Consider the following 23,910-nt stretch of genomic DNA (forward strand, 5'->3'; position numbering starts at 1 on the left):
TCAAAAAGCGCTCTTAAAGGGACAGCTTTACTACTATCCTCCGTAGCTTCTTCGCAGTGTGCGCGCGCGTTTGACCTTGAACCGAGGAGAAACCACGTGACAACTATGACGTCACTCAGTCGCCGCCGCCTCGCCGAAACCGAGCGCGCGTTCATTGGCGTTTTGAGGAAAGGAAGGGAGCATAACTGGCTTTCTGGGTCAGTGGACGCCTCAATCGCGCTTTGGGGTACGTGGCGGTGGTGAGAGAGATGTGGGCTGCGTGAATTAGCGCTGACAACGTTGTGGAAGACACGCGGCACTGCAGCGTTCAATGGCTGACCAACCACTAGCGATCAACCATCAATTTAACTGCTATCAGCCAGGGTGGGCGCGCTTCCTATCTAGTGTGCGGAACGCACTCAACGTTACAAGCGCCACTGAGCCGCGATGTTTTAGCTCTCCCTTCGAGACGTGCGATCGTGTGCGTCTCGAATTCGCGTCAACCGTCTGGGAAATATTGCCGCAGCGCCTGATTTGAAAATGCGCGGCTATGTATGTGACAATTCGCCACAACTTAGTTAATAATGCGATATTTTCGACAGATTCCAAGTTTTTGGGATCAAAAGACGCAGTCTCAAAATATCAAAATTTGGGGATGGTCCTGCTACCACTGGCTTTCAAATGAATTGCTTTACGCTAGTTAGATTTGTCCACAGTCGCGAAAACAGTTATCTTATTGGCTCATAGGCGGCGCAAGTTTAAGCTACTTTATACAATTGGTCGGCGATGGACGGATTTTGAAATGTACTCTAGGAACTCGTGTACACACCGACGCATGCACACGCGCACACACGAACGCGCGCTCTTCTCGTGTCTACTTGGCAGTGGCAGAACGCGATGAAAGGAGGTGTCTTCCCCGGGGGGTTTGAGCCAATGGCGTTGCGACACGAGTAGGTCACGAGAACGCGACGCCACGCCACCAGTAGCGGACAGGAAGAGCGGCCATTTCAGGCTAAATCATTGTCTCCGCTTAGCTGGAGAGGTTTGAAAGCGGCGAGCGTCCGACTTGTTCGGATTCGTTCCATCTGGCGCAGGTTCCAGATCAGACTCTGTGGGTTCCGAGACGTTTCAGCGTCTGGCTCCCAGTCCATCCCGGCGCCTGGTAGCGACGACAAAGCCAGCGGCTGCGCGTAGCTGACATCAGCGTCCTCACATCGAGCGCGGTACCACCTCTGCTCGTCGTGGGCTAGGCAGCGTCACCGCTAAGGAGAACACAGGATGTCGAAGGATGGCGCGACTCGAGGCCGCAGTAAGTAGTTTCCGTTATTTTTTTAATTTCCCGCGCGGTTTTCGTGATAGCTCACCAAGGGGGGGTCCTCCGAGACGCAGGTTAAGAACGTGGTAATGCGTTCCAAATGTGTGGGCATGCCCTGGAACCGACAGCTAGGTTTGGTTTATGAGGTTTGGTTTAAACTCCCAAAGCGACTCAGGTGACCCTCGCACTGCATGCGGTTCGTGCTTTTTCGATACCAGGAACCACGGAGGCGAGAGGTTGAGAATTTTGCACTTCGGTACCCCGTTTTCACTTAGTCGCGGCAGCGAGTCAGTCAACTTGACCGCTCGTTTGGGCGGGTTTTCAGACTCGAGTGCAGCCAGCTAAACTGTGCAGTGCATACGTTGTGAGAGTTTCGCGTCACTGCTCTTTTGAAGTTTTCGCGGTGTCGGTGCTGTTATGTTTGATACACACTTTGAACGCCGTCCGCTGACGTGGCGACACTGGGGCGTTCCACCGGTGGAAGAGCCGCTCGTGGCTTGAGCTTTTGCTTGCGATTTGCAGTTATTGAAAGGAATTTTTTTCGTAGTGAGTAGAAGCGCCGACTTTGTCGTTATTGAGATTTACTTAAGCTTACTTTCGTGGGGAAATTGCTACTGCGGTAAGACGCGCCACACTTGGCATTTATTCGTGTCGGGCTATCATACTATGCTGGGTTACTGCTGTTCACACTATGGAGGTGAATTGAGCGAAAGTGCCTACAAGTCATTAGTATGCGCAATCTCAAATGTGGCGTACTGTTCGTAGAGGAAATTTCACCTTGTGTTGTTCCCTATAATTTCTCTCTACTCACTATGAGAATTTTTACTTTTGTGTTTGATTCGGCCTGTAGCGACTTTGGTGCATAAGAACTTGTGGCGCGAGGGAGCTTGTTCCTTTTTCTTTGAATGGACTGTTAATAGACTGCTAATCGTTGCAGTTATCATTTTCTTATTTTATATGCTGTCACTTATGGGGCATTATTTAACACGTGTGTGTTCACTTGATCATTAGCTTCCAATCTAGCCTAGCCCTTAACGCTGACCACACATGCTCACACCGCTCAGACAGGTTCTATCACTTCAGGTCCTGGCCATATGGTGGAAGCCTATTAACACTGCACTGTGTATTGCTTCTGTAAGTTCCATGGTAGCATATTTAGTTTGGTACTTCAAAAATTCACGACTTGCCGCCTCTCTCAGATTGTAGTCCCATTACAGGGAAGACAAGTCAGTGGCAATTTCATTGTTCTATTTCGTGTACGCAACACAACATGCGAGCTGCAGATCCTGTAGCTGTTAATTTTGTGTGTGTGTGTGTGTTGTGGTAGGCACATGCCCACAGACGTGACTTGTAGCTGGTATGCCTGTCAAGACATACCGTGCCTTTTTAAGCAAAAGCGCTACTTGGTGCAAAACTATCTGATATTGTCTCCGGATGAATTTGAAATTACCTTGTGATGCAGTGGTGGTCCAGCCAATCTCAGATTTGGAGCAATTTTTGGAGCAGGAAAGACTGTTTTGCAGCAATTTAGGAGCAGCCACATTAGCATTTTGTAGCAGTTGTGTAGCACAAACGTTTTGGATCAGTTGGAGCAGGAGAAAAGCAAATGTATGACATTTGGTGCAGCTTATTACTACTGCACAACTGTTCACTATTTCTTTACAGCAAATGGACACAAGCAAGAGAGACTGACGCAGCGCAGCCATCTAGCTCGTGTGCCCACAGCAGGAAACCATGGTATGTTGCAAACAGACCATATTTGCCTATGTAAATAGCACTTTTACACTAGTGAGAACAGTTTTATGCAATAAAACTTAATACAAAAGTGACTAGAAATGCTCAGATGGTGCCTACATGCACCATCTGAGCACGTCTTGTTTACACTGTAAAATAAGCATTAAAACATAAATAATGATTTTATCTATTTAAGCCACACATATTGCACAATGAAAATATGGAAAGTTCTTTCCGTCAGTGGCTTCTGCTACTTCTTTTTTCAGCTCGTCAAGCTCGAGAAGTGCAGTAGCCAGGCTAGCATTCCCTTCAGCTAACAACTGTTGCCCACTTTGGACCTGCTCCATGCTGTTGTGAGCCAAGCCAGTAGAGATTGTCTCATCTGCGTGTTTAAGTAATGCACGGCATGAGGCAACCTCCTCATTTAAGCCCTTTTCACTCGTTCCACTGTAATGGCATTGGGCTGGGTCTGTGTGGTTGCAGGCTTCGTCACCTCCGAATCTTGACTTTCCTTTTCAAGCCTAACTGCATAACATGTCCTTGCCTTCTTTACGCATCGGACCAGCTTAGGTGACAGGAATACTTTGGTGGCATCCCCGTTGTACCTTTGCAAATACGTCTTAACCTGCCGTAGTCCATTCAGGCTATTAAGAGAGAAAGAGGCACGGCTCTCATGCAGACGCTTATTTATACTGAACCCTCTCTCGCAATCTGCATTACCATGCGGGAGAGACAGGAGGGCTTTCACGAGTTTTGCAAGCAGTGGGTACTTTTGCTCACCAGCAGCTGATTTCCGTTGATTCCCCATGAGCTGTCAATCCATTCAGGCACTGCAACTTCAGTGCTGTTAACTGGATCGGATTGAAGCATGTACCATTCGTCAATTAATCGACACACTTCATTCAGATGTAGCACTTGTGGCAGTTTTGAAGCAAGGTATTGCAGTGAGCGGGCTTCCGAGTCTACATCTGTGACGTGCAAGCCAAGAATGCTTGCATGTTGCAGCAGTTAGTTTTGAAGAGGTGTAGCTTTTGCAGCAAGTCTTATAAGCATGCTATGTAAAAAGCGTGGGCCCAAAGCCGCAAACGCTTTCTTTCAGGGATGTCCCAGGTCCGCATTGCATCATCTGTATCCATACCCACCTCGGGCTTTGTCTTCCACAGTGTGGAGTCTTGCAGGTTAAGGCTCTTCAGATCATCAACAGTCTTGCCCTGGTAGGCTTCACTGCATAAGAAGCGGCTAAGAACTCGCTGAACTAATAACAGCAATTCCACATGAAGAATGCGCAAAAGTGGTTCTTGTTTCTGAATCGGCTTCTGGAAGCCAGTGAATAGCTCAGCACAATTCTTCAGGAAAATTATCTTAGCATAGAGTGGTTTCTGCAAGAATGCCCCAGCCAGATTGTTATGAAGAATATGGGTGGCAGACCGCTGGCCAGTCTTGTTTGCTTTTTCAACGTAGTCCTTAATGGCATCAAATTGCTCCTGAATACGGCACAGTGATTCTTGTAAAGTGAGCCACCTGTTCGACACATGTCGCAAAAACACATGCGAAGGAATACCTAGGACTTCCTGGCTTTCTCTGAATAGCTCTGAGCGGACAGCAGATTTGAATAGTAAACATTTCTTACCACTTCTACGCCATTTCTTACCACTTGAACGTCATATTAATTCTTGCGCAGCAAAACCAACACGCCGTCACAAGACTATCAACCCTTCCAGTAGTACGCGACCTACAAGAGCTGGCATTTCACTGTAGTCTGCAACTAATGTACCCTACACGCTAGCGGCAAACGCCGTAACGGAGAACCAGTCTGCAGTGCCGTAGACGTCTGCCGCGCGAGAGGTGTCCAAAGTTCGGCTGGCGCACCGCACAACCGACGGGCCAATCGTCTACCGTAGAGTTACTGTACAAGTGAGCCTATAGAGTAACTCTAGACTACCGCGAATTTGTGCGCCTCCGCCGCCGGCAACGCGAACATCGGCTGCAGCTCCTTTCAAGCAAAATAAGTTCTGCTAGATAAAGCGATGCCTAAATTGTGCATTTTATGAAAAACAATATCCACTGTCAAACGTTAAACACGAACGAGAGCTCCGATACTTCTCGAGCTCAGCTGTGCTCGCAATGCAGCAGATGGTGCCGCAGATATAAGCGTATTTTCTTCTTGGTATACAATTAATGCGATGAGCGACTATAAAAAAATATTGCGGCTAGTGAGCGTCGGTGATTAATTCCAAAGCGCCTAGTGACGATATCGGCTCAGTCAAGCGATCAGCAGCTACGAGCGAACAAGATCAGAAATGTTTTCGCTTGTAGATGCCGACCTGCCCGGTGCTAATCCCATGAAAGTGCCGCCGAATACATTGTTTTATAATACTACTCCTTCACGCTATATATGGTGCAGACTATGTCGTTTCATGATGTTTGCTTCGCTGTCGCTTTAGTACCAATGCGGTAGTATACGTTTGCACGATGCGACTCACCGACTTGTTTTGGCCGCTGCAATGTAATCACCGGCTCGTTTCAACTTTGCGATAACAGCTTCCGCGACAACAACGCAAGCGCCTAATGAAGAGACCATACTTACGTTTGCTCATTCCCCGAACTGTGTGTTGGCAATTTCCCGTTGCTCAACGCTGGACGAACGCGCGGGAAACTGATAGACAAGGGACAGGCCATAGCCTGACAAGCAATCCGATCGGCATGCCTGGGGCTGGTTGCCAGACCAAGACCAAATAGAAGCTATAAGCGTTCTACGGTTGTGTTAGCAAGGCAAAGGTGGCGCTTTGGCACACTTGGCGCAAGTTGCACTTCGTTAGGCGCAGCGAGGCGCAGACAAGTAGAATTGTAGCAATATGGTGCAAATGGCGCAGTTGGACCACCACTGGTTATGCCTACCATAGCATTATCATTACTATAGGCAACATATGGTGTTCTATGTCTACAAGGTTCACCATGACCACCCTGGTCCACCATGGTGGCATGGTCTCTGACCTTGATCTCGGGCCAACCCTAAAATTTGGCCCACCCACCCCCGAAATTTGACCTTGGCATATATGGACCAAAATCGATGTCTAGCCATAACTGACCGCACCGAACACGATGGAGACCTCCAAATTTAGCCCGGGCCGCCCCTAAAATTTGGCCCACCCACCCCCAAATTTTTCCTTGGCAGATTTGGACCAAAATCGATGTCTAGCCGTAACTGACCCGGGTTCGAACCCGACCGCGGCGGCTGTGTTTTTATGGAGGAAAAACTAAGGCGCCCGTGTGCTGTGCGATGTCAGTGCACGTTAAAGATCCCCAGGTGGTCGAAATTATTCCGGAGCCCTCCACCTCTTTCTTCTTTCACTCTCTCCTTTATCCCTTCCCTTACATGATATATGAGACAGATACTGTGCCATTTCCTTTCCCCAAAAAACCAATTATTATTAACTGACCGCGCCGAACATGACAGCAACCTCTAAATTTGGCCCGGCCTACCCCTAAAATTTGACCGGCCGAGTTAGACCAAAATCGATGTCCAAACACAATTCATGGTGCCCGGTACGATGGCGACCACCAAATTTGTCCGGGCAACTGCCAAAATTTGACCTTGGAGATTTGGGAATACTTTCGCACTGTAATGGGCTTAACCAAGTTTAAACCGTGACAGTTTTTTTTTTCTTTTATGGTTAGCGTTTCATTTGATATGACATTTTGGATTTGCTGATGTCTGTTCTTTAGCCCCTGTTCATTTGTTTTGGTTGATTTATGCCTGTGACAAATTTGCTGAGGCAGGCATTCAGTCACCTCTTTATTTGCTTTTGGCTTTATTAGAGGGTCTCTAAATTGAGGAAATGAGGCCTGCCTTCCCCTCCATAGGGCGCGAGGGTACTTACAGTCTCTGCCAAAAGTAACTAGGCTGCATGGTCTGCTTCTCGCTCGCATAGTAGAGCCTTTACAGCTTCTGTAAAGATCAAGTGGTCTTATACGGTGAGGACCAGGGCTGTCCTTACCTTACAGTGATTTAGAGCTTAGTAGATGAGATAATTAAGTTCTCAAATGTGCAACTAAGAAGCAAATCATGCACCCTGGTCACTTATTACAAACTATACATACGTGTAAACAGCAGGGCTGTAGAATAGCCTCACGGACGGTGTTCTCTGAGAATCCCAAAAGGACAAACTTTCAAGTTAAACTCGTTGATTCTTCTTGGTTATAATTAAGCTATTCTAATCGCAGCTTAGGAAGTCCCTTCCTTTGTCCACCCGCCGTGACGCCATAAGTGAAGGTGCGGAGCCACACGTGACCGCGCGGGCCACGACGTTTGGCAGGACTCCTAACCGCGGTCCGAGCGCTAACCACTCCAACCTTGCTTCATCTTACTGGCCCAAATTGTACCTCCGAGACGAGGACAACGAAGAAGCGCATACCACGAGCCGGTGGCATGACCGCGCGCGCTCGGCCCCGCACCCCTCCCTCCCTCGTCTGTGATGTCACAGAGCGGGTTCAAAACTGGCTCGCTCCCCCATTGGCCAGGCCCGGCGGCTGCGCCCATCCGGGAGGCGCGAGGCACCTTAATTCCACCCGGCTCGGTCCAGGAGCTCGTTCATCGGCCGGGTAGGTCGCTGTGGCATCGCTGCTCAGGTGACCTGTCCCCCCCCCCCACCCACCCAACTGTCCAGGAGTCCCCCCTCGTCGCAAATCTGGGCTCCCACAAACGTTCCTTGTCCCCAATGGAGACCGCCCCGTTAGCGCAACCACTCCACTAGGCCCGTTAGCACGGCCACTAGGCCGCGGAAGAGGTGAGCGCTTTCCTCGGCCCGCCGTAGCCTCTGTGATAGAGCGCAGCGCTCCGCCAGAGCCTATCGCGGAGGCGCTTTCCATGGCTCGCCGTGGCCTCCGTGATTGAGCACGGCGCGCCGCCCGAGCCTATCACGGAGGCCACGGGTCCGCCATCCTAATCGCTGGCTGTAGGGCCACCCCTCTGACTGGATAGCTTAGGATGACTTCACGTCCGCAGACGGTCACCGCGCCGCCCAGTCCGTTTGGTACGACGCGGCCGGCTCTGGGCGCAACGAAATCATGATGTCCCGCGCGCGATGGCTATTTTAGCCAGAGTGGCGATTCGCTTTGAACCGAAGCTGATTACGTCTTAGGTTTTCGCGATGCTGACGTTCTTCCGCGAGATTTCTTCAGCGGACATGAAAATTGCAGATGGCGCTTTTTTTTCGCCCCTAATTTTAGGTCGGCTTGCGGGAACGCGCCAGGCCTAACCCCTAGGTTAGTGCTACTGGCCTGTCGCGCGACGCGTACGTGATTACATATTGCCTAGAGGCGAGCGATCCTTGTTTGGTTGCGATGAAGCGACGAGCTTTGCCGTGCACTTTTTCGTTTAAATTCGCGCCTTTGCCGCTGCTCCTGTGCGAGCCCGCTACAATGGGTGTAAAGGGCGTAACAAGTCTTGTTATTCGCGCTCGAATGTAGCCGAGGTAGCAGTCATTCCGACGCGTCGGATGGTGTAGACGTATATTGGGTTTTGATCCATAGGGTCTCGAATCCCCGAGTGAATAGGTTCACAATGGCCGTGCCAACTAGTCTTGTCTCCTTGCCATACATTAACCACTGCGCGGCGCGTCGCCGATGCTTCCGATCAGGCCCCTGCTACCTTGCTCTCAAAGCCATATTTCGTTCGACAGGCTTACCTAATAGATTAGCTTAACCTGTTTCAACAACTTTCCCCGATTTTTATTTGGTTTTCAGAAAAAAATTGAGCTGAACCCAAAGTGCGCTTTGACCGAATGCAAGATCTAGCGTATTTTCGATGTGTCTCCAAGCCCAAAGTGACAGAATTTGAAGACGCAGGCTCCTTTGTCACGCCATGCAAACCTAACAAGCCGAGCACCATGCCGGGGTATAGCTTGTGCCTATTTTGAGGAAACGGGTGGGTAACCGGCCACCAGCGGAAGTCGAACCCGCCACCTCCCAAATCCGAGGCGGGTGCTCTACAGAAGGCGAGATTTCACGGCTTCAGCGACGTAACATATGCATAGCCCATTCTTGCAGCTGCGCAATAGTGAATCGCCCGTTAGTGCTCGGAGCCGTTCGGTCATGCCATGTTAGCAAAAATGGTCACGCATCGGTAAACCTTGCCGATATCGGTGATACTAACTCCCTTCCCTTTGGTCCGGAAGGACCTTCTGGACGCTCGCAGGCCGCCCCATCGGCGCTCCCGTTGAATGGCACCGCCCAGAGGTCGTTCGCACAAGTGGTGCAGGAGCGGGTGGTCACAGCGGCCCCGCCCCAGCTTCGCTCCAGAACTGCCAACGTCACCACCCATGGCGAGGGCACCACCAGCAACGGGGCTCGCACTGTGGCGCCCACCAAAGGCTCGCCCACCAACTTGCCTTTGCCGACGGCCGCGCCCCCGCCCCTGCTTCGCTCCAGAACTGCCAACGTCACCACCCGCGGCGAGGGCACCACCAGCCACGGGGCTCGCACTGTGGCGCCCACCAAAGGCTCGCCCACCAACTTGACGTCGCCGACGGCCGCGCCCCCGCCCAAGCTTCGCTCCAGAAGAACTGCCAACGTCACCACCCGCGGCGAGGGCACCACCAGCCACGGGGCTCGCACTGTGGCGCCCACCAAAGGCTCGCCCACCAACTTGACTTCGCCGACGGCCGCGCCCCCGCCCAAGCTTCGCTCCAGAAGAACTGCCAACGTCACCACCCGCGGCGAGGGCACCATCAGCCACGGGGCTCGCACTGTGGCGCCCACCAAAGGCTCGCCCAACAACTTGCCTTTGCCGACGGCCGCGCCCCCGCCCCTGCTTCGCTCCAGAACTGCCAACGTCACCACCCGCGGCGAGGGCACCACCAGCCACGGGGCTCGCACTGTGGCGCCCACCAAAGGCTCGCCCACCAACTTGCCGTCGCCGACGGCCGCGCCCCCGCCCCAGCGTCGCTCCAGAAGAACTGCCAACGTCACCACCCGCGGCGAGGGCACCACCAGCAACAGGGCTCGCACTGTGGCGCCCACCAAAGGCTCGCCCACCAACTTGCTTTCGCCGACGGCCGCGCCCCCGCCCAAGCGTCGCTCCAGAAGAACTGCCAACGTCACCACCCGCGGCGAGGGCACCACCAGCAACGGGGCTCGCACTGTGGCGCCCACCAACTTGCCGTCGCCGACGGCCGCGCCCCCGCCCCAGCGTCGCTCCAGAAGAACTGCCAACGTCACCACCCGCGGCGAGGGTACCACCAGCAACAGGGCTCGCACTGTGGCGCCCACCAAAGGCTCGCCCACCAACTTGCCGTCGCCGACGGCCGCGCCCCCGCCCAAGCGTCGCTCCAGAAGAACTGCCAACGTCACCACCCGCGGCGAGGGTACCACCAGCAACAGGGCTCGCACTGTGGCGCCCACCAAAGGCTCGCCCACCAACTTGCCTGCGCCGACGGCCGCGCCCGTGGAGGCCGTGCAGGCCCGCAACGGTGTCGGCAACGCCAAGTTGCAGAATGACGAGCTCAAGATTCAGGTGAGTGGCGGCTGCTGCTGCCTGCCCCCACGGACGTGTCTGAACTCCGTGGATGGGTGTGGGCGGTAAAGCCCTCGTATCATCCGGTAGATAGTTTGCCAGAAGCGCGTACCGCTACCACGCAGTTCGCACTGAGTTCGCCAGATGGCGCCACGTTCCCGTTCACAGCGCTCCTGCCTTCCACGTCGGCATAAATCAGCGCATGCGCAGTGGCAGGGCACGTTCCGCGGCTCTTGATAGTTGCCGGACTGCAAGCCATGGCTTGGTTAGTGGCGTTTGTAGTGACCGTGCATGCACCGTACTGTATCGAGGTGGTCTCGGGTTACATAGATTGCGCCCAAGGCGCATCTCAAAAAAATTTCAAGCACAGGCGTTACGCTGCGCAGCAAGCGAAAGTGAATATTTGCTATGAGCTACCGCTGCCTTTTCACGAGAGGGCCTTTCCCATGATGCTTTCCATTATACATTTTAGGACTAGGCTTCAGAATTTGCATGCGATGCTAACTCCACTAACGCCCCTCAGCGGACAAAGGTAGCGCGCAATCTCTTCTCTCCCGTTTGGCTGCTCCTCTTCCCTTGTCGCCCGTGGTTCCCCCTACGCGATGCTGGACCTGAGCCATAGCCTCCTCTATTTTTTCCGTGCCTGGTCAAAGGCTGCTGAAGCGCCGTCTGACTGCGCCGTGTTTCTCCGCGGGGCGGCGCTGCCAGCCCTGGATGGACGGGCGTGTGCGTAGTTGCGGCCGGCTGCATGCAGGGGCTTCGGCGGCCGCGGAATAAACGTGGGCTTTGCCTACTTCGCAAAGGACCAACTCGTCCTAAGCCACTACCAATTCATGGCTACAACAAAGAGGACCGCTCTTTTATATCTAGAAAATTAACGCCAGTTTATTGTGAGTCAGCAGCGCCGAGCGCCTCGACACCAAATTTTTTTCTTGTGTTTTCTTCTTTCAAATTTTTGCAATGGTTCTCTCGAAGTCAACCTTGTTCATATGCCTCGTAGTAACAAGGAAAGGAGCGCGATCACAGAACACTCCCTGGCTGACTCTGAGGGAACATGCATTGTGCTCACTGCCCCGAGAAATCAACGCATAACAGCCAATGCCACTACAAAAATGCGAAACCGAAACCATCTCCCGAATCCTGAGAAAAGGGAGTCTCCAGGTTTGGCCAAATCTTTAAGCACTGCTGCACTTGCTCACCAGGTGTTCCCAAAATCGGCCACGGCGAGAAAGAGCCCAAGGCATTATCTGCAAAATTCCTTGCGTCGACGCAATTGCTACATCGGCAAAACCAAAAAATATATAAAAGAAAAATTCGGCAACACAAAAACGACGTAGGCAACTATGCAAGAAAGCGCAGTCCTCTAAGCGAACATTCCTAAGGCACACAATCAACTTCGACGAAACCAGCATACTCGGAGCTGGAACAAGTTAGCAAACACGCGTTTCCTGGAATCCTTCAAACGACCCTGAACAACATCAACAGCACAAAGGGAAACCTCCCCGCTGTATACGTGTATATTAACAGGGACTGCGCTCTGCATCTTCCCAGTGAACTTCACCATAGTCCTACAACGTGACTCGCAGCTTTAACCATGCTCCAGGGTATCCAGTGTTGCACAATTGCTCCTCAGGTTGCACCACGTGCCGCCAAGGGACAGAGCGGCTTAACCCAAGAAGGGGCGCTCTCTCTGCAACTCGCCCACAGTCACACGTACCTGACGAAGAAACCGTGTAGGTTAGTCTGTAACATCGTGGTTGGTGACTTTCTTAGTTGGCATTTTTTCAACCTAAATTAATATGTGCTATGGCTTATTGCTGTGTGCCGGGATGTAAGCCTGGCGCAAAGCAGAAGACCGAAGATATTTCCTTCCACGAGATTCCAAGTGGCAACGAACTAAGAGCACAGCGGTTAAAAGTTATTTCTAGAAAGAACTGGGTGCCGAATACCACATCTCGTTATTCAGTCGTCTGCAGCAAGCATTTCCTTTCAAGCGACTACAAGGAAGGATGCAAAACCCGGAAGCTGAAAAGAGGTGCGACTCCAAGCATTTTTCTGGACTATCCGCAATATATGCAGCCACCTGCGAAGAGACCGCGCAGCGATATGCTGCTGTGTGAAAATGGGAAGGTGTCCATTCCGTGCCCCCAAGCCCTGATTCGTGCTGCTTCCAAGCAGACAGATGCAAGTAGCCTTTGTCGCAACGCCGACGTCGTCGGTCAGTCTCCACCACCAACTACGTTGTCTCCTGCACTTGAAAGCTCTGCAAACATGGATGACTCAATCAGTAACAATGAGCATGTGGTCGAGCCGGAAGCCTCAACTCCGAGCACTGCAAAAAAGAAGGTGACAGAGGCTCACATCCGCAGTTCTATTTCTGTTGTCGAACGCCAGAAGTGGCGACGAAAAGAGCGGGACTTGAAAACCCGAATAGAGCGACTGAAGCAAAAAGTGGACAAGTGCAAAGAAGAACTAAGGCAACTGAAAGAGGACTGTCATCTTGCTGCTTTTGCTGGCGTCGTCAAAGCAGCGAGTGAAAAGCACTTAGGTGCAAGCCTTCTGGTCGACCAAGTCAAAAACTTTTCAAAAATCATGCCAACCTGGTCTGAGCTTGTTGTGCGTCATTGCATAATTTTAAGGAACCTGTCAACCTGTCAACACGGGCATATGAGCACGTCCGCAAAGAAGGTCTCCTAAAACTGGCATGCAGCTCTACTTAGCAAAGATTCCTCGGAGCCAATTCAGGCGAGGTAGGCTTCACATCCCTTGTTAAGCAACGCCTTGAGGTGGAGGTAACGGGCTTAAAAGCCGAGCAGGCCAAGGTGTGCTCGTTAGTAGTTTATGAGATGCGAATTCTGCAGGGGCTTCAATATAACAAGCAGAGAGATTCATTTGTGGGGGAAGCAGACCTGGGGAAGAGCACGGAAGACAGAGCCAGTAGTGATACTGTTTTAGCCAACTGACTTCAGTGTTTTGTGCTAGTAGGGCTTTCAGTGTGCATCCAGGTACCTGTGGGGTATTTCTTCACGAGAAACTGCACTTGCCAGAAGCTGTTTTCCCTAATAAAGTACGCCCTAAAAGAAGTGGAAAGAATTGGCTTTAAGATAGTACGGATTGTGGCCGATAATCACAAAATCAACGTTCTTGCTTTTCAACTGCTGTGTAATGGAAATTTAACGCACTGCATACAGTACCTTCAAGATCTGACACGAAAGTTGTTTCTTGCGGTCGAGCAATGTCACATAATTAAGAACGTGAGATCCCAACTCCTTGCCCGTGACCTCGGTAAGGACGGCGAGGTTTCCTCCTTCCACCTCAAAGACCTCTACAAGATGCAACAAGGGAGCATCGTAAAACCTGTTTGTTTTTTAATGCGTAAGCATATCTTTCCGTCAAACATTGAGAAAATGAATGTTTCAAGGGCTGTCCAGGTCCTCTCACCTCCGGTCACTGCTGCGCTCAAACTCATCGAGGAACAAGCAGGACACACGTGTGACATGAGCTTTGCAGCTGTGGGTACAACTGTCATGTTTATGGGTACGATGCACCGCTGGTTTCTTTCTAATGGATGTGAGCAATTGCGTGCAGCACATTCATAAAAAAAATGCCAGATAGCAGACAATATGACTCTGTCTATGATGGGCGCCTGAGTTGGCTGACAACGTCCTTCTTAAGCTTTCTTCAAGACATGCGGCGTAACTGCCAAGCGAAACGGTTCCTAAGCAAGGAAACGTATCAAGCACTTGTGATGACAACAAAATCAAACGTGGAATGCGTCAAGCACCTCATTGCTAATGAAGGGTTCAAGTTTGTTTTGACCAGAAAGTTTTCTTCGGACCCCACAGAGTCGTTTTTTGGCTGGTTAAGGCGGTCTGCTGGAAGCAATGATCAGACAGACGCTAGAGCGGTACTCGCTGGCGTAGAGAAGGCCTTGAAAACTGGCTTAGTGTCTGCTTGCCAAGATAGCAATGTAATAGAAACGTAAAGGCAAGCACTTGGAGCCCTGAGCAGTACACACAAACCTGCAGTCACACAGCGCATGGACGACTTCCCATCGGAGGCGAAAAGTCTCCTCGAAGACCTTCTGAGGACACAGAAAACGTTGCTGCCAGCGCCGGACACTGCAGCATTTGCAATGTTAGGAGGTTATTTGGCTCGCGTTGTTCAAGAAAAAAATTGATTGCAGGAACTGCAATGCTCTTCTCACATGACCAGCCTCATCTACGCCCAGTGACAGTTTGATCCGTCATCAGGACAAAGGAGGTCTCCTTTATCCTTCAACGCAGTTTGTGTATGTTCTGTACGCCCTCAAGAACTACGTCGAGGTGTTGCTGAACAAAAGAAGGTTCTTATCAAAACCCCTGCAAGCTGCCGTCAACAATGCAGTTGATGCTCTTGCAGAACATGGAGCACTGAAATGTGAGCTTGCTTGCAATGACCATCACAGCCAGCTTCTGAAACTCATCTGCACAAAGTTTTTCGGCCTGTTTTACGAACTATGCGTTATCAGTGACTGACAGGAACAACGTAGTGAAGCCGCTCACATCAAAGCCTCTATCTAGAAAGATGTTAAAGTTGTGAAAACTTTTTTTGTGCATGTATGTTCTATTCTAATTACGACAGTAAAAATTTTTTCATTCACTCATCGCTCGCAAAAATGCTTCCTTAATGTTTCTGCTTATATATTGGATAAGATACAACTTGTGCTGAGAATGCGTGTTTTGTACAAAGAAGCACACTAATAATTACCGTCGATAAAGGAGAAAACTGAGGAATTCTCGGTACTGCAGCAACGTTCGATATGTATGCCCGGTCGCCGCGTTTATAATTTCCTCAATGAGCAGCTGTTATTAAAGTACATGTGCACATGGCTTAACAAAAACAACTTAGCAGTTTAACGATCATGCCCGCCTATCACTCTTACTAAAATGAGAGGAGTATACACAGTAGCAGAATTGCGCGCCGCGTTTTACGCTGCTTGCTATTCCTGCCGCGTCGTCTGCTGCGTCCAGGGTTGCGCGCGCCACTCGTTGGCAGCTTCGCGTACTAGCGCGAACGGCGCCTAACAATGGAGTTCCCCACGGTTGAGCGGGCATGAAAAAAATAGAGGAGGCTATGCCTGAGCACTCTCCGGAATGATCACACTACGTATGACATCAGTGCTTGCATGCGCCGCTCGTGTTTTTTGGCACCGCGGGTGAAGAGGGAGGAAGAAAGCGCGTGAAAGCACGGGACGGCATCCGACCAATGGGAGGGCCTGATGTCGAAAGTATGGGCAGTATAGGAGGTGAGCGGCATCCTTCAGAAGTTAATGGTGGAAATTATTTCGGAGACCTTCACTACGGCGCCCCTTTCCCTTTTGTTCCACTCCCACCTTCCTCTCTTCCTTTACGGCGCGGTTTCGGTGTCCAGCGATATATGTGATTCAGCAAGGTGGTTCATCGTAGCGTGAAGATTGGTTGTGCAAAAACGACATTCACATGAAAGAAGACTGGACAAGCGCAGTCCTTGTCTTCTTTCATGTGAATGTTCCCTTTGCGCAAACCATCATTACGCAACATAGAGACAATTACTGTGTTATTTTCTTTCCTCAAAACAACAATTTTCAATTCTTTATTTTCAGTTCATTGAGGGGATTCAGATTACGTGTTTGCATTGCTTGCTCAGGTACTCTCGACGTAGCCTATGCAGCTACTTGGCGCACGTCAGTTGATGGCTTCAACGAAGCACGGAAACTGGCATATGGTTATGTAAAAACACAACAGGCTCGCTTACTGTACTCACCGAAATTTTCATTGCGTATTTTTGCTTGCGAATGATGCTTACGCCATTATGAAACAAGAAAATCCTTTTTGTGAATGTGGCGTCCATATTTTTTTTATGCAGGAAACTTAAAATTTCGCCACAAACACGTCCCTTTCCACCCTTGCTTGTTGTTAGGAGAGAATACAGTAGGAGACCTGTCACAAGTAGTTAGTGAGATTCGTAAAAGAAGGAAATGTCGCCAGGAAATAGATTTTTTAAAAGAACCAGTTGTCCAACAGCGCAACAGTGAGATCTTGCCAACCCTGTGCATGACAACCTCAGCTGCTTATGCACCATAAAACCAAACACACACATACAATTAGTTCAAATAAATCACCACATGACATTCGCCTACGCTCAGCGCCTTATTTATAACTGAATTCACTCCATGCAGTTTCAGTTTCGCTTTCAGCAGTCGAAAGACTGTTGTGATGTCACAAGTGAGCACCAGGTCTTGTGAAGCATACAAAAACTAATATATAGCTCATTGTTCATTTGCTGCCATCCTGACTTTGCAACAGTTCAGTGTAAGAATTTCAATCACTTGAAACAACAAAGCTGAGTTCACATTGCAGTTTTTGTATACCAGATCAAAAGCACATTGCCAAAAATTTGGTGCCCACTTCTTCAAAGAATGCTTGGTCCTCTCGCTGGCCTCTGTTACAGCACTGCGACTGACGCTGCAAACTTCAGGTTGCCTACAGCTATCATTTCACCCCACAGGAGCCTCTGAAATTTGAATTTTTCGCGTTTCTCTCGAAATTCGCGGTATTTGACAAGTAAAAGATACAAAGGTATACTGCAATCGGTTAAGAGCTCACTGGAGTGGATTCCGTGCTAGTAGTCCACAGGCGAAAAAGTGTTTCACCGAAACAAAATCGCGAGTTCTCATCCACAGTGTAGAGATGTGGCAATCTGCCCAATGCATTCCATTCAGTCTCCTTACTTTACCGAGATCATTTTGAGCTCTTCATATCAACAGCGCGATGCGCAACTCGGATCGGCAGTGTGTAATGGAGGAGTTGACTTGACTTTTATCGATTAATCGATGTATGGAGGATTTTTAGACAGCTAACGCAGAGACATGGCGTAGTTTACGCGCGGAATTTGTGCATAATTCATACCCGACAATTCTGGACAAGAGATCTGCAAATCTCCCGTCGGCAGGCTTGCATTTTTTCATTAACGCTTTTGCTACCGTCAAAAGCATTCCCCAATGTTTTTCTATAGGAGTCTTAACTGCTTGATGCCAGGTAGTAAGAAAAAAAAAACATTCGAACTATGACCATTACCTTCAATATTTCCATAAGAGTACCGTAGAATTTTCCAATTTTCAAAATCTTGTTCAGGAATGTTGGACACGAGTTGTGCGCTGTGGGAATTTAAACCTTAGCCGTGGACTGTCCCGGCGCGGTCTGCAGGAAATCGAGCGGGCCCTGCCGTCCCATTTCCCGCGCCGACCTGCACAAGGCACACTTGGCCGGTCGATCCAGTTGATTGCCAATTACTTCAGCGTTGAGATTCCTTCCGGAAACTTCTTCCACTACGACGTGGAAATCTGCTCCAAGACGCAAAAGAAGGCCAAAGTGCCCGAGAAGCGCAAGTACCGCTGCATCAGCACCAAGATCAACCGCTTGGTCATGGAGTTGCTAGTCAAGAAGTACCGGGTCGACTTGAACGGCTGCATGCCCGCCTACGACGGCCGCAAGAACCTGTACACGCGCTGTGAGCTCAAGTTCCGCGAGCGCACCTTCACGGTCGACTTCGAGGAGGACCAGCGGATTCAGAAGTTCATCGTCAAGATCCAGTACGCGGCCACCGTGAATCTGGATGTGCTGCACGCGGTCTTCGACAACCGTATCAGCCAGGTTCCCCAGGAAGTCCTCCAAGCCGTGGACATCGTGATGCGGCACGGACCGTCGATCAAACTCACACCCGTTGGGCGATGCTTTTTTCAGGCACCGTCCTATAAAGACTACTACACCCTTGGAGGTGGCCGCGAAGTCTGGTTCGGCTACTACGCGAGCGTTCGGCCCGCTCAGTGGAAGCCCATGCTCAACATCGACATGTCGGCCACCGCCTTCTACCAGCCTCTACCCGTGACCAACTTCATGTGCAAACTGCTCAGCGAGGACTGCTGCGAGATGTCGGTCAAAGACTTCAGGGAATTGCATGACTCCCAGATTGTTCGTCTCAACAAGGAGCTGAAGGGTTTGCGCATCAAGGTCACCCACCTTCCATACCCTCGCAAGTACAAGGTGGTTTGCGTCACCAAAGAATCAGCCAAGAAGCTCTTCTTTAACATGGAAGACGGTTCCCGTTGTTCGGTGGCCGACTACTTCCAGAACCGTTACCGCCGCCTCTCGTACCCGAACCTGCCCTGCATCCAGACAGGCAGCACGACCCGCCCGGTCTACCTCCCGCTGGAGGTCTGCGCGATTGTCGAAGGGCAGCACTGCAAGAAGAAACTTGACGAGAACCAGACGTCCGAGATGATCAAGCGTACGGCCCAGCCACCAGCCATGCGTTTCAATCAGATCCACCGCACGGTGCGGGACGTGGTCAGCTGCAGTGAACAGCGTCTGCACGAGTTCGAAATCAATATCAGCACCGAGGCGACGCAGCTCAGAGGCCGGGTGCTCGACCCGCCATCGCTGGTCTTCGAGAACAACTCCATCGGCAAGCCCCGTGAGGGCACCTGGGAACTGCGGGGCCGTCACTTCTACAAGCCGGCCACGCTGACCCGCTGGACGCTGCTCAACCTGAGCCGGTTCGTGGAGCAAGACAGCCTCGACAACTTCGTCAAAATGCTCATCCGCGTCAGCCAGGAATTGGGCATGCGCATCGAGCAGCCGCTGGACGTGACCACGACTGACGCGAGCCGCAAGCTCGTACGGAACATCCTTCTCGAGGAGCAGCGCAAGACTGCCAGCCTCGAGATGGTCATCATCGTGCTCACCAAGAACACGAACTACGCCGAGATAAAGCAGGTAGCCGAGACCGAGATCGGGCTGCGCACCCAGTGCGTGATGGACAACAACGTGATCAAGAAGTGCAACACCGCGCTCATCACCAATCTCTGTCAGAAGATCAACGCCAAGCTGGATGGCATCAACAACAGCCTGCTGCCCAAGGAGATGCCGAAAATGTTCGAAAAGCCGGTGATCATCATCGGCGCGGACGTGACTCACCCGGCACCCGAGGAAAACCTGAGGCCGTCCATCGCGGCATGCGTTGGCAGCTTGGACGCCATTCCGTCCAAGTTCCACGCCTCCATTCGCATCCAGATGGAAGACTCCGCCGCCACCTCGCGCCTGGAGATCATCATGGACCTCAAGGGCATGATGAAAGAGATGCTGGTAGCCTTTTACCGTGCTACCAGGCACAAGCCAGAGAAGATTATCTTCTTTCGGGACGGAGTGAGCGAGGGGCAGTTCATGGAGGTTCGCAACCGCGAGGTAAGTTTCAAATGCAAAATGATTTATCCTCGCATCTTTTTGTGGGTTGTTTATAATTGAAAGGGGCAGAAGAATATTGTCTCGCGGATTCAACATCGATCATTGACTGCGGTAACTGAGGCGTCTTAATGTAGATAAAAATGCAACACACCACAGCTCTGGTGTTCATCGTACCTGTCTTGTACTGTGCAGCATTTTTAGCTGTCATGAGTTACCTGCTAGCTCGATCAGGCACGCTTCCAAGTTTGTGTGGATTCTACCACTTTTCCAAATATGATAAGAAATCATTCACACACTAACTTTGTGCGAAAGACGACGGTTCGTGCACAGACTGTGCACGAAATGGTGTTGTCCTGCGCATCCCCTGTGTCAAGCTCCAGAAGCAGTGTTTGATCTATTAGCCGACCAGTTCAGGACTACAGCTAGGCCGTGATCTTGTTTCCAGGTGAGCGCCATACGACTGGCGTGCCAGGAGCTTTCCCCGAACGAGACGTACGAGCCAGCGCTGACCTTCATCGTGGTCCAGAAGCGCCACCACACGCGTTTCATACCCGCCAATGACCGGGACGGGGTTGGCAAGTGCGGCAACGTGCCGCCCGGCACCATTGTAGACTCTGTGGTCACACACCCGCTCGACTTCGACTTCTACCTCTGCAGCCATTTCGGCATTCAGGTACACAGTAATGGAATGCCGTCTGGGACACCGAGTGTCAGTAATGGGTACTTGTAGCTATAGAGGATCACAGGGTCGCAGAAACCCCCTAATGACGCAGAAACCAACTGAACGTGCTCAGAACTTGTCAGTGCAAGATTAAGCAGACCACTATGGAGGCAGCAACAGGAAGTTAGGGCGCTGCTTACACACTATAGAGCACCTGATGACTGTTAGCTCCGGTCCTGAATAGCAACTGCGCATGTGCCAACTTTGATATTCCATTGCGCAACAGCCAGTAAAGGGTTCCCGCAAAGTGGGATGTGTTTGGTTTATGGAGGTTAAACGTCCCAAAGCGACCCAGGCTATGAGACGCCGTAGTGAAGGGCTCCAGATATTTCGACCGCCTGTGGTCCTTAACGTGCACTGACATCGCACAGTACACGGGCCTCTAGAATTTCGCATCCACCGAAATTCGTCCGCAATAGCCGGGAACGGGATGTGTTCCAAAAAGGGGAACACAAGATAGTAACAAATTTTTAAGGCACCCAAGTTCATCATCATCAATATCAGTAAGCCCAAGTATGCCCAGTGCAGGGCAAAGGCCTCTCCTATGTCTCTCCATTTAACCGTCCTTTGACAGCTGCTGCCACCGTATCCTGGCAAACTTCTTAATCTCATCCGCCCACCTTGCTACGCCTCCCTTTTTTGGAATCCACTCAGTTGCCCTTAAGGACCAGCAGTTGTCTTCCCTTCACATTACATACCCTGCCCAAGCCCATTTCTTCCTCTTGATTCCCAAGTTAAGACTGCGTAAGTCTTGGCGGGGATGTGACGCGAGGTCTATCGTCTACAGCTAGGACATCATGCTGCGGTTCCGCGGGTTTAACCGTCCCTATGGCGTCTGTGGTGCAGGGTACGAGCAGGCCGTCGCACTACTACATTGTGTGGGATGACTCCAGCCTCACAGCGGACGAGTTGCAGAAGCTGTGCTACTACCTCTGCCATACCTACGCCCGCTGCTCGCGCAGCGTGAGCATCCCGGCGCCCGTCTACTACGCGCACCTGGCAGCGTACCGGGCCAGGAACCACGTGATGAGCAAGGTGGACGTATCTAGCTCGAGCAGCGACTCGTCCGGCGGTGGCGCCAACTCCATCTCCACGACTGAGTACGTCGAGGCCGTCAATGTGCACGATTCCCTCAAGACAGCCATGTACTTCGTGTGAAGAGGACCACTGTCGGGTGAGCGATGCTCAGTTCAGAGCTGTCATGACGTCATTGTGCCATACTAAAGTATGGCATGGTGTGACTGACCAAAGCGGCTCATGGGATATGAGGTATTGTTGTGAAGGGCTCCGTATTAGGCTTGAACACCTGCTTGTTCCTTAGCGTGCACTGCCATCGCATGGCACACGGAGGTCTTCCCATAGCCACTGTGCCATCATAGCGGGTCAGTTATAGAAACAATGTAAGCTATGTGCATAAGAACAAACGTCTCGACATGAGCGCTCATTGACAAAAAGTTGCACTAGACAGTGCCCTTAAGGAACTTGAGTCTCGTTAGCAAACAAAGCGCGGGACCGAAGGCATGGACAGGCTGGTTGCCCACAGTTAAATGGCATTAAAGCTCCTCCATAAAATAATTATGCGATGTTTCGACAGCAAGGTGGCATGTCTTTGGAGAGGCGTTGCAATCCCTGCGGCTGCCATTTTCGAACAGTCTACGCTATTTTACCGCGGTAGCAATCACTTTAGCTTCGTCCTTCTCCAAAACTATGGCCACGTAGCTGGATTCCACTTCGTTTTCTAGCGGCGCAATAGCGCAGATGGTTCGAATCTAGTGCCGTAGAGATTGTAGCGCCTCGCCAGCTGACGTTGCATTTGCACTGACCTTCCTAGGCACATTGTGTGTTGTTGTGGTTTAGCGGGAAGTATTCCTCACTCTACAGGGCATCCCCTCTTGCCCTTGGCTAGGAACTCACTGTTGGCTGACACCATCAGACTGTACTAAGAAATTTTTATTAGCTAGAGAATGGATTTTGAGACTTATGCCGTGGCTGAGTTTTTTCTGGTTTACACCTAGTATGACATCTTAAGGTACTAAAATTCCTGCATTTCCTGCCCTCAGGTAAATCCTGTTGAGAACTTCACATAAACGATTGCTTTAACAACGTGATGTAATGGTCACGACACAAAATTTTATGTGAATTTATAGTCAGATAAGAATACAGTCAACAAATTTTCGTGGGGACCTAATTTTTCGAGTTTTCATATTTCTTAAAAATTAGGCCAAAACGTGGACTTACGACACAAAATTTTATGTGAATTTATAGTCAGATAAGAATACAGTCAACAAATTTTCGTGGGGACCTAATTTTTCGAGTTTTCATATTTCTTAAAAATTAGGCCAAAACGTGGACTTGAAATTCGCGATATTGTCTTCAAAGAAGCACATTGTTCCTACCTTCAGTTCCTGCCTTCCTAGGAAACACATTGAACGCCCTTGCAATCACCGTTACTCTGATTTTATTTTCGAAATACCTGGCCTGTGTTATGTAGGAACGTCTTTCCACCCCTTGAATTCACAGTAAATTTCAGCGAGTCTTGCCACGTGTATGAGCTTCATCTGTTTTTCTGTTAGGTCCAGCATTACGCTCACTAGAGTATGCCCTGCTACAATGCTTGTGTGGGCACATCATACAAGCATGAAACACTCTGTGGAAGAGGTGAGGGCCTGCCTCTTGCACTTAGCGAAAGCTCATGAATATTAACGCGAGAGCGTTAAAGGCCCTGTTCTCCAGAAAATCTGGTATCTGCGTTATCGGCGCCAGCGCCATGAGCGAAAAATCATGGCCATGGCTCTGGCAGGTGGTCTCTAGAGAGCAACATTTTGGAGGCTAGTGGGCCACCTATAGGTGACGTTAAGGGTTACGCTATCGCGTCAAACCCTTAAGGCGGATCTTGTGTCCCCTCAAATTTTTCTTAGCAATGAATGCATAAAATCCGCGAGTATTTAATTACATAAAATCTGTCCCGGGCTAATTTGATCATGTACAGATCAGGAGAATGTCTTTCGATGTAGTTAAGTGCAGCCTTCGTGAGCATGCATGTCTTATGTTATTCATGTGCTCGCCCTAATATTTTGTCACCGCTTTATTTGGCGATGCTCCCTGCGCGGTAAGCTGTGTTGTCAGCGTGCAAGCTGGCAATTTCAATCAGTGGCATAACTCTATTCTTGCATGTTTTTTTCAGGTCTTCAGCAGCAGGGCTGACTGGCCGCACCCTTTCTTTTTTTTTGTTTGTGTGCAGTGACATTCCAGAATACTTGATGCTCTTTGTTTTTTTTTTGTTTGAACTTTGAAATAAAGTGACTTGTGCTTGTGGCATCACTGCGTTTTATTCACAACTGGCCGACAGTAAATGAAATGACTCCAGTTCCAGTGAGCAATAGGG

At 50.5% G+C, this 23,910-nt stretch overlaps 2 protein-coding genes and 1 pseudogene across 3 annotated transcripts in view; 2 read left to right on the forward strand and 1 right to left on the reverse strand.

Moving 5' to 3' along the window:
- The window catches only part of LOC144115330 (histone deacetylase 8-like), a 55,921-nt gene that overhangs the window by 23,116 nt on the left and 8,895 nt on the right, over positions 1-23,910 (reverse strand). The window lies entirely within an intron of this gene.
- Positions 798-23,843, forward strand: LOC144115329 (protein argonaute-2-like). Of its 2 annotated transcripts, none has more exons than XM_077649664.1 (7): positions 798-1,288; positions 2,960-3,031; positions 9,205-10,541; positions 17,768-19,804; positions 20,250-20,477; positions 21,372-21,699; positions 23,710-23,843. In XM_077649664.1, the coding sequence occupies exons 1-6, from the start codon at positions 1,258-1,260 to the stop codon at positions 21,681-21,683; spliced, it is 4,017 nt and encodes a 1,338-aa protein (XP_077505790.1). In that variant the 5' UTR covers positions 798-1,257; the 3' UTR covers positions 21,684-21,699; positions 23,710-23,843. The 2 variants fall into 2 exon arrangements, with proteins under 2 accessions (XP_077505790.1, XP_077505791.1); XM_077649665.1 differs by having other exon boundaries at positions 1,272-1,288; positions 9,225-10,541.
- LOC144098429 (uncharacterized) lies at positions 13,949-15,122 on the forward strand (annotated as a pseudogene).

The sequence above is a fragment of the Amblyomma americanum genome, chromosome 1 (assembly GCF_052857255.1).
Source record: "Amblyomma americanum isolate KBUSLIRL-KWMA chromosome 1, ASM5285725v1, whole genome shotgun sequence".
In the NCBI taxonomy this organism is placed as follows: Eukaryota; Metazoa; Arthropoda; class Arachnida; order Ixodida; family Ixodidae; genus Amblyomma; species Amblyomma americanum.